The 14,758-nt window shown below is 41.7% G+C and overlaps 1 protein-coding gene across 8 annotated transcripts in view; it reads left to right on the top strand.

The window, feature by feature from the left end:
• The window catches only part of MPDZ (multiple PDZ domain crumbs cell polarity complex component), a 257,792-nt gene that overhangs the window by 98,985 nt on the left and 144,049 nt on the right, over positions 1 to 14,758 (top strand). For 6 of the 8 annotated variants that reach the window (XM_040358412.1, XM_040358424.1, XM_040358417.1 and 3 more), the window contains exons 19-22: positions 568 to 684; positions 1,680 to 1,835; positions 3,542 to 3,877; positions 10,047 to 10,167. In XM_040358412.1, coding sequence (XP_040214346.1) covers positions 568 to 684; positions 1,680 to 1,835; positions 3,542 to 3,877; positions 10,047 to 10,167 — 730 coding nt within the window. The remainder of the gene's footprint in view (positions 1 to 567; positions 685 to 1,679; positions 1,836 to 3,541; positions 3,878 to 10,046; positions 10,168 to 14,758) is intronic. The other 2 variants (XM_040358438.1, XM_040358432.1) reach the window with 2 other exon arrangements.

Raw genomic sequence — 14,758 nt, 5'->3', positions numbered from 1 at the left:
CATGTACACTGGTGTGGCGAGTCCATGGCTTCGTCCCTTCCCCTGCTGGGTCCACCCCTCCAAGGTTCTCACACCCACACTTTTTTAAATAGTCTGTCATAACCATGACCTAGCATGAGCCACTTTAAAATAGTCTGTTGCAACCATAAGTATAAAGTGCACCACTTTCCAGTCCTGGGACACCTGTTGGTGCAAGCCTGGATACACATTTTGGTGCTCAATGGCCATTCTGTGTGCACCTTTTCTGCTCTGCAGCAACAGTCTTTTTACCTATTATGGTAGTGGGTCCCTCTTTGGGGATCTGCTCACCCTCATGAAAGATGTCAACCCCTCAGTTGTATTGCCTTGACATCCTATAGCCCTGTGATATACTGCAAGAAAAGGATTGTTGCAGGTAAGTCCTCATTTATCATTCAGGAAGTCTAACCAGAATATGTCAATACTTTGACTGTTTAAAACATTGATATCCTGAGCTGCTTTGAATACTTGCTTTCCTTTCTACTTGCATGCCCTTTCTTTCTATACTGATGTTTAACCAAGTCCAAATGGGGCTCCTTGTTTCTGCAGCTGTCACCAGAAGAAGGCTATATCTCTGCTAAGGACGACTCTCTTTTCTACTCTGCACATTCATATGTCGAGGAAGGGCCCAATGATGCACCTCTTTTCCATGCTGAACTAGCTATGGTTAGTGCCAGCAACTTTCTAAAAAAAAAAAAAAGATGTTGCAAAAAGCCCAGTTTTAGTGAAGTTGCATTTCTTTAATCTAATTTTTCTTTCCATTGCTAATTTGCATGGCTGAATGATTATGCCCAGCTTGTATTACTTCATAATATTAGGAATAATTATCTTTAATACTTTTCTTGAATATGGCAGTAAGGGCTTATTCAGATAGACATTCAGAACCATCCTCCTATCTGAGCTGCTGTCTGTGACATGTGAATCCACCTCAGAGCTGTGTGCAGTCAGGCTGTAGAAGTGGATGCAGATGCCGTGACTACACAGACACAGTGGCATGTCAGAATCTAACATGCGGACAGGAGCGGGTGCATGGATTTGAACACACGGTGCCTTGTGTATAGATCCATGCACTCGCTCCTGCCCCAATGTCAGATTTCTATTATACGACAGTGTCCAAACAACCCCTGTATCCATTTCTGTCGCCTGCCTGCATGTGGCTCTGAGGTGGATTCACACGCAGCAGACAGCAGCTCAGATCTGAGAATGGATCTAATCACCCATCCAAATAAACCCTAAAATTGTGCTTTATAAACTGCTTAAAGTGAGCTTGTGAGGGTAGCAATATGTCAGCTGCCATTCTGAATTTCTGTTTACTAGTGCACATCCTAGAGCTGCGGTTCTTTTTCTTGCTTCACTACCTCATAAGCACAGACCTGGAGCAAGCAATTAGTAAAGTTTGAAAAGTGTGAACTTTTATCCTAAATGCTTTTTGATACTTAGTGATTTACAGGTTAGTGAAGCTAGAATCTTGATGCTTGAAATTATGTTAAATTAAGTTAAAAAATAAGTCAACTATGGCAGCTCCAAATTTTCTATTTTTAAATGTCTTCTTTTTATTGTATTTATAACACCAAGTCTTTTGTTTGCATCAAATTCTAGAACAGCTTGTGCTATCCCTTTAAAAAATGACTTTAAGTCCTTCACTAAATTGCCTTTCATAGGTTGAGACCACTGATGCTGACTTAACAGGAGAATGCAGTATGGAATCCCGCTTTGCTTACAATAATGCCAACTTACTCCAGACTTCTTTGATAGCCTTGCATGGTAGTCCTTGTAATGAAGAACTCCTTAGTGGTTTATCTGATTGTTCACTGCAGGTAACTGGACTCTGATTGCATGCAACTGCATTTGACTGTTTTTCTCCCTGCTCTGTGTTTTTAAACATTTTGGCTACTTATTATGTAATACCATACACCTTTTGCAAAAATTTACTTTTTATGGATGTGAAAACTAATATCGAATTGATTAATTTTATTGCTACATTACAGTCAGAAAGTTTAGATGGTTACTTGTCTATGACAACAGGTTTTGTGGGATCAACTGATATACAAAGGGGTAGAAGTATATACCTATACACATAGTCCTTGCTCCTATGCAGGAAGATTGCTACAAAGAAACAGTGACAGTCCATAAATACATTATCAGTATGTGCCTGGTGATCAATCGCAGTGTGACCTATAGCTTCCAAATGTAATTGCCACTTCAAAACTTGTTTTGCCATTCAGTCAGAAACAGCGAGCTGGCCATACATTATGCAATTTTCTTTGATTTCCGTTAGATTTACTATCAACTATGTAGTCCTGCCTGATTTTATACAAATTAAAAAGTGTTTAGGTTTGACCTCATATTAAAATATAATTGTATACTGTATGGCCAGCTAAAAAAAAAGAGTTAATGTGTACTAAACCCAGGACCCTGCATTCACTATAAAGTATCTGGTCTTCCACAGTACATGGAAATGCAATCATTTTAGTAAATATAAACTGCTAAATACCCTTTCTCATCAGCAGTATATAGCAGTCTTGTGACTTCTAACAGTTCCTGGTAAAGCTTGTAAGAGGAGTTTTCATACTGTATTGGCTGTCCTATCAGGATGCAGGACCATTGACCCTCTATCTGAACAGTGCTGATTGGCATTGTGCTGATCACATGCACTCTCCCAAGAAAAAAAAAACTCTCTCTAGAAATACACACTAAACTGAGCATGTGCAGCCTGACCCCAGTAAATCTGTCATATCCAGACATGTTTTGGGGGTAATGCAAGACGAGGAGGATCTGTGCATACAGGATCAACATTTTTTTTTTAAACAATGCAGAGGATTAACACCTTAGGTTCCACGGTGAGTGCATATACAGACTGTTTTTACTGTTTACTGCTGTGGGTTTAGAAACACTGTAAGATTTGAAGTATACAATACCGTACTTCATTGGCTAAGTGGCACTTTGATGCAGAAAGATTACGTTTTCAGTGGTGACAGTTATTACAATTTTATCTATGAAATCCTCCAAAGATTAAAGCGGACCTATACTTAGAAAAGCACTTTCTTTCCATTAAAGTTGAGAACGGTTGATCTTTATTCACCCCAGCATGACCAATAATTTAGCTTGAGTATGGCTCCACTTTAATATGCCTTTAGACGTACGATTAATGCTAGATATGCCCAGTTTCAGCTAATATGATGATGTCTTTGTTATTGGGCACCGGCAGTGTTTGGTAGACATTCCACGAAGGCCATTTTGCGAAATAATAGCCAACTATATTGGTTTCCAAACGGTAGCTTTATTTTTTCTTTTTTGTGCTATAGCTGGCAACATCCTCCCATTCTGCATCCTCCATTAGTCATAACCATGCATAGTCATTGCATCCCATTCTGCAAGTTCATGGTAAGATCTTTTTTCAGGACTAGATATCAGAATATTTGTCTAACCATTTTTAGTTCTGCCCATAGTGGGGGGAAAGGTGTAAGCTGCATTTTTAGCATATTGCCTATTCCTCTTCAGCTAATGTAAGTTATTTTTATAGGCTCTGTCTAAAGAAGACTCCTTTCATCCTTCCTATGATGTCTGTAGTGAAAGGTTATCTTTTAACAAACCAACTCCCCCAAATGTGCTGTGGGCTACATCAACGCCAGTTATAGATTTTAAGCTGCCTACCATGGACTTTTACAACCTAAATCTTGGTCAGCCTGAACATACTAAGCTATCAGATAACACTGATGTTGTTTCCTCTGACTCCAAGGATCACTCGGAATTGGTTGTTTTCAGCAAAAAGATAGAAAGCACATCAACTAGTTCGTGGATGCCTTTACAGACTCATGGAGCTGATACCGCTGCTGACATTCCTCCTTCTATTTCAAAGGTAATCGGAATTGCACAAAATTAGATTAAAGATCAAATCCAGGGTGATATAAAACATTAATGCAGCTCAGTATTTATGTATACATCATTATCTGTATTTTCAAGTACCTGCATTTAAACCTGGTATCAACCTCTTGCTGTCTCTGTACAGCAAAGCTTAGAGAGGGGAGGGAACAAATTATTTGTGCTGATAAGAGGAGAGCGCAGAATGGCAGAGTTGAGCTCATTGGTTTGATGCTTCTGCTTTCAGTGTCCAGTCACATGATTGGGGTAGGGTGAAGACTTGAAATTAAGTGTAGTAGAGAAAAAAGATCTGGTCTTCTGCACTTCCAGACAGAGCTGTTGTGTGTGCCAGAAATCTCAGAACTGGATATACTTTTTTTTTTTTTCATCAAATTTATTTTTCAAACAGTTTTTCCTTTTGCAGTTTGACATAGAGACAATGGGCCAGATTCAGAGAGAGATATGACGGTGTATCTCCTGATACACCGTCGTATCTCAGAGTTAGGCCGGTCGTATCTATGCGACTGATTCATAGAATCAGTTACGCATAGATATGCCTAAGATCCGACAGGTGTAACTGTGTTACACCGTCGGATCTTAACTGCAATTTTAAAATGGGCGCTGGGGGCGTTCTCGCTGATTTACGGCGACGATATGTAAATCAGCAAGATACGCCAATTCACAAACGTACGCGGGCCCGACGCAGTCACTTTACGTCGTTTACGTAAGCGTTTTACCGGCGTATACTTACCCCTGCTTATATGAGGCGCAGCCAATGTTAAGTATGGCCATTGTTCCCGCGTAAATTTTTTTTTTTTTTACGTCGTTTGCGTACGTCGATTCACTAAACCGCTCGTCGCAAGTTACGCTCACGCCAAAACCAATGACGTCCTAGCGACGTCATTGGGAGCAATGCACGCAGGGAAAATTTGCGGACGGCGCATTCGCAGTTAAATCAGTGCGGGGACGTGCCTGATTTAAATGCTACACTCCCCCTAGCCGCAAAATTTGAATTCCGCCGGGGGATTTAAGATACGCCGCCGCAAGTTTGGAGGTAAGTGTTTAGTGAATTACCCATTTGCCACTAAAACTTGCGGCGGCGGATCTTAAATCAGATAGATTACGTGGATCTAAAGATCCGCTGATCTATCTGAATCTGGCCCAATCTGTCAGGGAGGACAGATGAGAATGTCAACTTTGAAGAATCACTGTCATTTTTCCTATTTAGGCCAAAGTGACAGTGGCCCAGATTCAGGTAGATCCGCGCAATATTTGCGTGGGCAAAGGGCGACGATTTTTGCTCTGCGCCCACGCAAATATTTTGATTTGCCCGCGATTCACGGAGCAGTAGCTCCGTAAATTGCGCGGGCGCTATGCTAATTAGCCCTGCGTAAGGGCGCCTAATGTAAATGATCCCGCCGGGGGCGGGAATCATTTAAATTAGGCGCGCTCCCGCGCCGAGCGAACAGCGCATGCTCCGTCGGGAAACTTTCCCGACGTGCATTGCGGCAAATGACGTCGCAAGGACGTCATTTGCTTCTAAGTGAACGTGAATGGCATCCAGCGCCATTCACGAATCACTTACGTAAACGACGTGAAATTTAAATTTCACGAGCGGGAAGGGCGGCTATACTTTAGCATTGGCTGCTCCTACTATTAGCAGGAGCAGCCTTACGCTAAAGTCGCCGTACGGAAACTCCGTACCTTGCGTGCGCAGGGCCCGCGCAACTTTTGTGAATCGGTGGTAGTATGCAATTTGCATACTATACGCCGATCACAATGGCCGCGCCCCCTAGCGGCCAACGCAAGAATGCAGCCTGAGATATGAAGGCATAAGGAGGCTTATGTCTGTCATATCCTAGGCTGCAGTCCACGTAGCGATGTTCCTGAATCAGGGGCATTCGCTACGCGGGCGCAATAGCTTCTTGAATCTGGGCCAGTGGCTCTGCAAAGGAATTCCTTTACCCATCTATATATCCTTGCCAATGCTCTCCAGCCTCCATCACAGGTGGTGATTCTGAGAATGTGGTAGCATGTGACCATCTCCAATATGACAGTGCTTGGATTTAGCATCCAACTAAGCCCATGCATTGTCACACGATGGAGGGTGCAATATCCCTGCTCCCCCTAGCATCTGACACCAACAGAGATTTTAGTGCAGACTGTGACTGAGTTAGGAGCAACAAGATGAGTATCAGTGGGTTAAAGAAGTTGTAGCCCCCTCCCCCTTTTTTTAAAAATAAAAATAACAAACATGCCTTTACTTACCTGCTCTGTGCAATTGTTTTGCACAGAGCAGCCCCAATCCTCTTCTTCTGGGGTGCCCCATCAGCGCTCTAGGCCCCTACTCTTCATTGAGTGCCTCCACGGAAAGCCACCTTCCCTGGGGTCACCCGTGTGGGATCTAAACCGTGTCCCCCTGCTGCATCCATTGACACAAACAGCGGGACACAGCCCCGCCTCCCGCTCCTGTGTCACTGGATTTGATTGACAGCAATGGGAGCCATAGGCTCCCGCTGCTATCAATCTGTCCAATGAGGAGCAAGACAGTGGCTGGAGCTGCTGCACACATGCACATTGCTGGATCTAGCTCGGGTAAGTAAGGGGTTCTGAGGGGGGCTACAGCACAGAAGGTTTTCACCTAGGTTTTCATAGAATGCATTAAGGTGAAAATCTTTGAGGCTTTACAACCACTTTGAGCGGCCCTTTTGCAAAGACGCCATCACTTTTTTTAGAATGGCTGACAGTGTCTCTTTACATGAAACTGATGGAATTTAATGACATAGTAATATAAAGAGTTTGGAGAAATGTAACATGTATGATTATGATTCCGAACGTAGAATAAAATCGTGAAAATGACATGAAGTTCTAAACACTCTTAAATTCCCAATTTAGGATGACCATACAATCCTAAAAAGTAGAGGGATCAAGTACACATAGCACTTAGTCCTGTTCAGATCTTTCCCTTAGTTGCTAAGCAGCATGATTTTCTTATACAGTAAGATCAGATTGTTATCAGAATGTTTGCAGAATTTACATTATCCTGTCTTTGGTCTTGTGACCATCAGATCACCTCATCTTTGGTCACTTTTAACTAATATTAGTAGTTGACAGTAGCAACAGTTGATTATTTTTAAGGTACTAAATAAAAACAACTGCAAAATACAAATTGAAAGACATGCTTAGAACATAAATAACTGAAATACAAGTTTACCTTTTACAAAACAGTTGTGTTTTCAGAACAGTTTTGTGTATTTTTTTTTATTGAATTTTACAATAGTAAGAAAGGTAGAAGCATTAAACTGCCAAAATGTTTCTAAAAGGCGTCAATACACATTAAACAGATAATCCAGTTTTGTGTATTTCTTCGGATATAGCCCTTGGGTAGTTGATGAACTTGTTAGCAAAGTGTATGTGGTACTTGGACAGTGCAGTCTTCTGTGTTTAGGACAGGACTTTTGAAAAAGTCTTACTCTTAGTAAATAGTCCCTCCCCCCCCAACTTAAAGCGGGGGTTCACCCTTAGAGGGCACTTTTTCCCCTTAGATTTCTGCTCGTTTTCTCTAGGGGAATCGGCTATTTGTTTTAAAATATGTGCAGTACTTACCCGTTTTCGAGATGCATCCTCTCCGTCGCTTCCGGGTATGGGCTGCGGGAATGGGCGTTCCTTCTTGATTGACAGGCTTCCGACGGTCGCATCCATCGCGTCACGATTTTCCGAAAGAAGCCGAACGTCGGTGCGCAGGCGCAGTATAGAGCCGCACCGACGTTCGGCTTCTTTCGGCTACGAGTGACGCGATGGATGCGACCGTCGGAAGCCTCTCGGAAGACTGTCAATCAAGAAGGAACGCCCGCTCCCGAAGACCCATACCCGGAAGCGACGGAAGAAGATGCAGCTCGAAAACGGGTAAGTACTGCTCATATTTTAATACAAATAGCCGATTCCCCTAGACCGAACGAGCAGGAAGCTAAGGGGAGAAAAAAAAAATTAATAAATGGGTGAACTCCCGCTTTAACTAAAGCTTTTTACTAATGTTAAAAACCCAAGAATAAAAATGTATTATATTGCATTGCAGCTTACCAGTCCTTAGATGAGGTGGCTGCATTCAGAGTCCCTTTTTTTTAGGGTTCTCTTTAGTTATTCTTACCTGACACTGCGTTACCTTAACTGACAATTGCACTGTCATGCAGCGCTGTAACCAAATTTATATATTTTAAAAATTTATATATTTTTTCCCCAAAAATAGAACTTTCTTTTGGTGGTATTTGATCACCACTGCGTTTTTATTTTTTTGCACTATAAACAAAAAAAGACTGACAATATATATATATATATATATATATATATATATATATATATATATATATATATATATATATATAACATTTTTTTTTTTACTTTCTGCTATAAACCATATCCAATAATAAAATTAAAAACAAAATCACATGTGTTTGTAAATTTAGGCCAATATGTATTCTGCTACATATTTTTGGTAAAAACAAATCCCAATAAGCGCATAATAATTTGTTTGGCAAAAGTTATAGCGTCTACAAACTATGGTATATAACTGTCCCCCCTCCGGCTCTAATTGAGAACCAAGCAATCTAACACTGCCGGCCACTATATTCTCAGGGCTCCCGAAAGCAAAGAGCTGGTGACTGTCAGTCACTGCTGTCTGCTCTCCCCGCCCACCTCACTCACTGGAGTACTGGGCTGTGGAGGGGGCAGGAGAGGCTGACTCAGGCTCTCAGTGGCTTGTTGAGAGGCTAAGATGGGTGCCAGTTCAGGCATGTGGGCGGATCCCGACTTCATTGTCTTGATCTTGCTGGAGTTTGGACCAGCTCTACTTTTTTTTTAGTGGTTCTTTTTTTTAAACATATTCTGCTGATCAGTTAAACACATTCTGAGGATTTTAGCAAACGTAGCAGAGTTTTAGATGATACTTGTCCCTTTACACTAATGCATACATGCCAGTGTTGCTCTTTTTCGAGTGCTAAGTGGGTGGGTCTGCCTGCTGTAATTTCATGATCACTCCCACTGTTGTAATGAAAGAAAAGCCGTTAGGAAAGCAATAAACAAATTAAATGTGCAGGGAATTATGGGCCTAATCCTCAAAAACCCGGCGCAACATAACTTTTTCCATTTAAGTTACACCGCCGCAAAATCTCTAACTAAGTGCCCGATCCACAAAGCACTTACCTAGAAATTTTGAGCGGTGTAACTTAAATCCGGCCGGCGCAAGGCGTTCCTTTTCTCCAGGGGGCGATTCCCATTTAAATGAGGCTCGCTCCCGCGCCGGCCGTACTGCGCATGCTCGTGACGTCATTTTCCCGACGTGCATAGCGCGAAATTACGTTACGTCGGGCTTTGTGGATTGCGACGGGACAATAAAGTTGCGTCGGGTAAAAAAAAAGATACGGCGCCAAAAAAAAAATTTTAATTAAAAGAAAATCGCGTCGCTAGCAAGAAAGGTCTGTTTTTACAAGGTGTAAACAGTTACACCTTGTAAAAGCAGCCCTAATTTTGCATTTGCAAAATAAAACTTACGGAGAAAAAACTAAGCTGAAAAGCTTTGTGGATCTCCGTAAGTGCTAATTTGTATACCCGAGGCGGCATTTCAACGTGAAAAGCCCCCAGCGGCGGATGCGGTACTGCATCCTAAGATCCGGCAGTGTAATTCAATTACACATGTCGGATCTTCGTCCTAACTATGGGAAACTGATTCTGTGGATCAGTTCCATAGTTAGGACCAGGGATACGACGGAGTAACAGCAGTTACTCCGTCGTATCTCTTTTGAGGATTTGGCCCTATATTTCTAAATTGTTCTCTTTACTCGGGATAACAAGAGCCTATTCAGGGTTTTTCCATGTATAAACAGAACCAAACAAATGGTTTTAAAACTTAATACATTTTAAAGTAGTTTGTGTTGCAATCATATATTTTTTTTTAAGAATAATGGAGTTTTCCTTTACGATTGCAGTTGACATTCTGTTCTCATTTTGTATTTGTGTTTTATTTAATGTTTGATTACATTATTAATCCTTCATTATGAAAATGTATACAGAAGATCCCATTTCTGATTCATAATGCTCTTGAATTTTCCAATTTCATGTATTTGATGTTATTGAATGCAACTGGTAAATAGTGTTATATCTTTGTATACCAGGCTGAAGGACATGTATCTGGAAAACAGTTTTATGAAACAAATGAAGAGTGTGCACCCAGGACTTTACCTAAAAGCACATTTGAGAAAACGATTACCATTCTCAGAGGCAATTGCAGCTTAGGTTAGTACACTGGCCTTATTCAAATTTACAGCAAACTTTGTTATTTTAAAATCTATAGTAGATGTAAATCCTATGTGAATAACAGCATTTGGTTTTTAAAGCACAATGTATTTTAAGCATTTGCCTCTTTTTTTTTTTTTTTAATGCTGTTTTCAATTTTTTTATTCAGTTTTTATTCTTTCTTTGCATCTCCATGCAACTTATCTCCTGCCGTTGCAAAATGAAGGAAAAACGTTCTGGACAGCCGCACTCCAAAAATAAAGTGCTTTTATTTTAAAATCAAAAAACACACAAAAAGCATGCCACAGCTGACGGGGTAAAAAGCACGTTTCACACCAAACTTTAGTTCTTATTCATAGCTTACGAATGAATAAGCACTAAAGTTTGGTGTGAAATGCATCCGTTTTTACCCCGTCTGCTGTGGCATGCTTTTTGTGTGTTTTTTGATTTTAAAATAAAAGCAATTTATTTTTGGAGTGCGGCTGTCCAGAACGTTTTTCCTTCATTTTGCATCATTCCATGCATTGCGAGCACCCGTGGCTTTGGATCAGGTGAGGAGACTTTCTGATTAGTATCCTAGAGCGGTGATTTCTCTTTTTCATTTTTATCTCCTGACGTTACTTTGTCTCTAAATATATTCTCTTCTGCATCAGATTAATACCCTGTGAACATCACACTTTGCCCCATTCAAATCTGTGCAGGGGTTTTCAAATAAAATTATATTTTTATTCTGGTCAGTGCTGGTTGTAGCTCTGCCTCAGGCTAAAGCCCATATTATGGGTGTTTATGGGGGGGGGGGTGTTGCAGCCAGCAATGAGCCCTTATCCCCCAATGTACAAGCAGCAGTACAGCAGATTGTGTATTGTGCAGCGGTATAGGGGGGTGGCTGTGTACTGTGCAGAGGTGGGGGGGGCTGTGTACTGTGCAGAGGTGGGGGGCCATGGAAAGTTTTTTTTCCTGAAACTTCCCTCTTAAAATGTATGTATATATATATAATATACCATAGATTGTAAACTCTCTAACTTTCCTACAGACTAAATAATATACAATGATTTTGATTATTTCCACCAAAGAAATGTATCAGAGTACATTTTAGCCTAAATTGTTGAAGATAGATTATATGCAAAATGTTATAAATGTTATAATATATTTTTTTTCAGAATTTTTTGTCTTTTTTTATTAGCAAAAAAGAAAAAAAGCCTGTGGTGGTTAAAGCGGAGCTCCACTCTCCACCTCCACTCCCGCAAATCGGAACCCTCCCCCCCTCCGGTGTCACATTTGACACCTTTCAGGGGGAGGGGGGTGCAGATACCTGTCTAAAGACAGGTATTTGCACCCACTTCCGGCCACACAGTCTGCGGGTAGACTGCGGGCAGGATGTCACCTCCCCCCCCCCCCCCGTTGTGTTCTGGGAAACACTCGGCTCCCAGAACACAGTGGGACCCAGTCAGCACGGCGCATTGCGACTCGCGCATGCGCTGTAGGGAACCAGGCAGTGAAGCCGGAGCGCTTCACTTCCTGGTTTCCTCACTGAGGATGGTGGGGGGGGGGGGGGCAGCAGAGTGACAAGCGATCGCTCGTCCTCTGCTGCGGACGGCGCTGGACTCCAGGACAGGTAAGTGTGCCGATATTAAAAGTCAGCAGCTGCAGTATTTGTAGCTGCTGGCTTTTAATATTTTTTTTTTTTCAAAAGGAATAAGAGCAAAAGGTGACATGAAGAGTTGACACCAGAGACGAATAGATTCTCCTCAGCGGTGATCAGGGTGCTCATAAAACATTAAATGAGTGCCTCCACCTCCACAGGCTGCTCACCTCACTCTCTGGACCCCTGAATTAACAAATAGGTCAATCAGGCATTCCCGCTGGGGTAATCGCAGATGAAAATATGTTTCTTAGTGATCCAAATTCTATAATCAACCACTTTACAGAAAGCCGCAAGGTGTCACTTTCATAATCAATAGGTACTGTGGTACCATAAACAGATCAATAAAAAAATATATAGTGCACACTGTGTGACTAAAAACACTTTGATACTTAAAAAGGTTACTCACAAGTGTAGCACTGTTAATCCAGTGCTAGGGTGGATGACATTTAACAAACGTCTCATCGAGACTGAGAAGGTGGCTGCAGTGACGTCCTCACCCCCTCTACTGCATCAAGGTCAGCCTCGAACTGCACCCAAAAGCCCAGATTCGCTTGTCTCTCATAAAGAGATTGTACATGTAAATAGTCAGAAACCCGCTGTCTGGGCTCACTGCACAGAAAAGTCATTCCCTGCATTATGGGATTGGATTGGATTGTTCTTCTTCTCTCTCTTATAACGCATAATTGTTTAAACCACCTTCTTGTCCAGAAGGCAACACCATAGTATCCAGAGCTAAGAAAAAACTGAACACAAAAGATAGTATAACGCACCATACCCAACAGATCCTCAAAAATGTCCTTCTGGATTTCTATATATACCGTAGGCCGATCTTGCACCTTTTGGACTCATTCAGCCTAACTGTATTTGGAGCTTGAAGAGCATGCAGCCCCATCTTGTTGCCAAAAGCACCATGACACACTCACAGGATTTCCCGAGTAAACCAATAGCAGCATTGGGTGAACCCAAAGGAAATACCCCAAAGCCGAACGGGACTGGTGCCTTCAGAAACGGAATGACACCGATACAAGACATTAGCCAAAAGGCTGAGAAGCATAATGTTCGTAGATAAGGTGAACCTTGAATACCCAGTTATGCGCAAGGGAAATACAAAACAGGGTTTGGGACTTTTCGCTTTAACATAAAGAGATTATTGCAAAATGTTTTCTTAGTTTTCCATTCATAGAATATTTCTGCAGCTAATCGCCAGTAGACTCATCTCTCTTAGAAAACAAATGTAACCAAGCATCCTAAAATCATATCTGTTTACATGGATTGACTGCTGTGGAACAGTGTCCAATTATCCATTGCATATGGGAGATCAAAGACACCAGCAGATGTTGTACTGTTTTAGCAGCTTATAAGCGTATTAATAATTAACACATAGGGTAGTCTTTTCTGCTTTTCATCATCTCAGGCCCTGCCTTTTTATTAACTTTTAAGTTAAGACAAAGTTTCAGATTAATTATAATAGATATCACCACCTAAATGTTAAGTTGCAACAGAGGTGACATTTTACTGGTCATATTGAAGGCATCCTGTGATTATTCTATATTGAAATGTAGTGCTGATCAATGCTGGACATTGCAGTCAAACTTTATGAAGAACAAGGTCGTTTTCAATCCATGTTGGTTGGTGCTATCCATAGTAATCTTGCAGATGTCCTTTTATTTTGCAATACGATGGCATTATTATAGCTGAAGAGTATCACTGAGTAATTACTTTTACCAGTGTTTGTAAATCTGTTATGCTGTTGCCACTATATGCCCATATGCAGCATTAGTAAAAAATAAAAATAAAGTCTTTCTTCATACTATAACTATATTGTTAAAGGTACACTGCAGTTCGAATTGAAGAGTTAGGCCCCGTACACACGATAGAATCTATCCGCAGATAAATCCCAGCAAATGGGTTTCTGCGGATAGATCCTATGGTGTGTACACGCCAGCGGATCTTTTTCCGCGGAGAAATCTCCTCTGGGATGGATTCCAGCAGATCGGATATTTGCTGACATGCACAACAAATCCATCTGCTGGAATCCATTCCAACGGATGGATCCGCTCGTCTGTACAGACTCACCGGATCCATCCGTCCAAAGGGATTCCCCGCACGCGTCGTAATGATTTGACGCATGCGTGGAATTCCTTATATGACAGCGTCGCGCCCGTCGCCGCGTCATAATAGCGGCGACGGCGCGACACGTCATCGCCAGAGCATTTCAGCGCGGATTTCAATGCGATGGTGTGTACACGCCATCGCATAGAAATCTGCTGAAATCCTCGAGAGGATTTATCCGCGGATACGGTCCGCTGGACCGTATCTGCGGATAAATCCTCTCGTGTGTATGGGGCCTAAGTCTTAATATATCTAATGGTAGTACACATTTAGCATTCTAATTTTTCATTCAGGTGTTGCTGTTTTTGTCAGTTATCTTGTAATCATAGAACCCCTGCTTGTGGAGCTGTTCCCAAACACACCCACTGTAGGTTCCTTGCTATCTTCTTGCTATCTCTACACAAAAGCCTGATGCAAAAATAAAATGTATACAAATTTACTGCAGACCTGCCTCGAAAGTCAGATGTGAATCAGCAAGCAAAAGCAAAACATCCATGCATTCTGCAGGATATACATTTCCATCAAACTTATAATTGGCTCTATGAAAATTGACTGCAAGGGATCACAAGGATACATTTACATTAAAGCGGTATTCAACCAAAAATAAAAAATATTGCAGTTTACCAAACCTTGGATGTGGTGGCTGCATTAGCTTACCTTTTTGGGGGGTTATTTCCCTTTGTTTTCACCTGGTGGTTTTGCCTGTATCCAGTATCCTGTAGTATCCTAAATGACGGAGCGATCACTTGTAAACAAACCGGCGTCATGACATGACGCCGGTTCCTCTCTCCCTCATCGGTACAGTGTGAGAGGAGAGGGGAAGAGATCGGCGGC

Source organism: Rana temporaria, chromosome 1 (assembly GCF_905171775.1).
Source record: "Rana temporaria chromosome 1, aRanTem1.1, whole genome shotgun sequence".
Lineage (NCBI taxonomy): Eukaryota > Metazoa > Chordata > Amphibia > Anura > Ranidae > Rana > Rana temporaria.
This window is presented reverse-complemented; position numbering and strand designations above follow the sequence as displayed.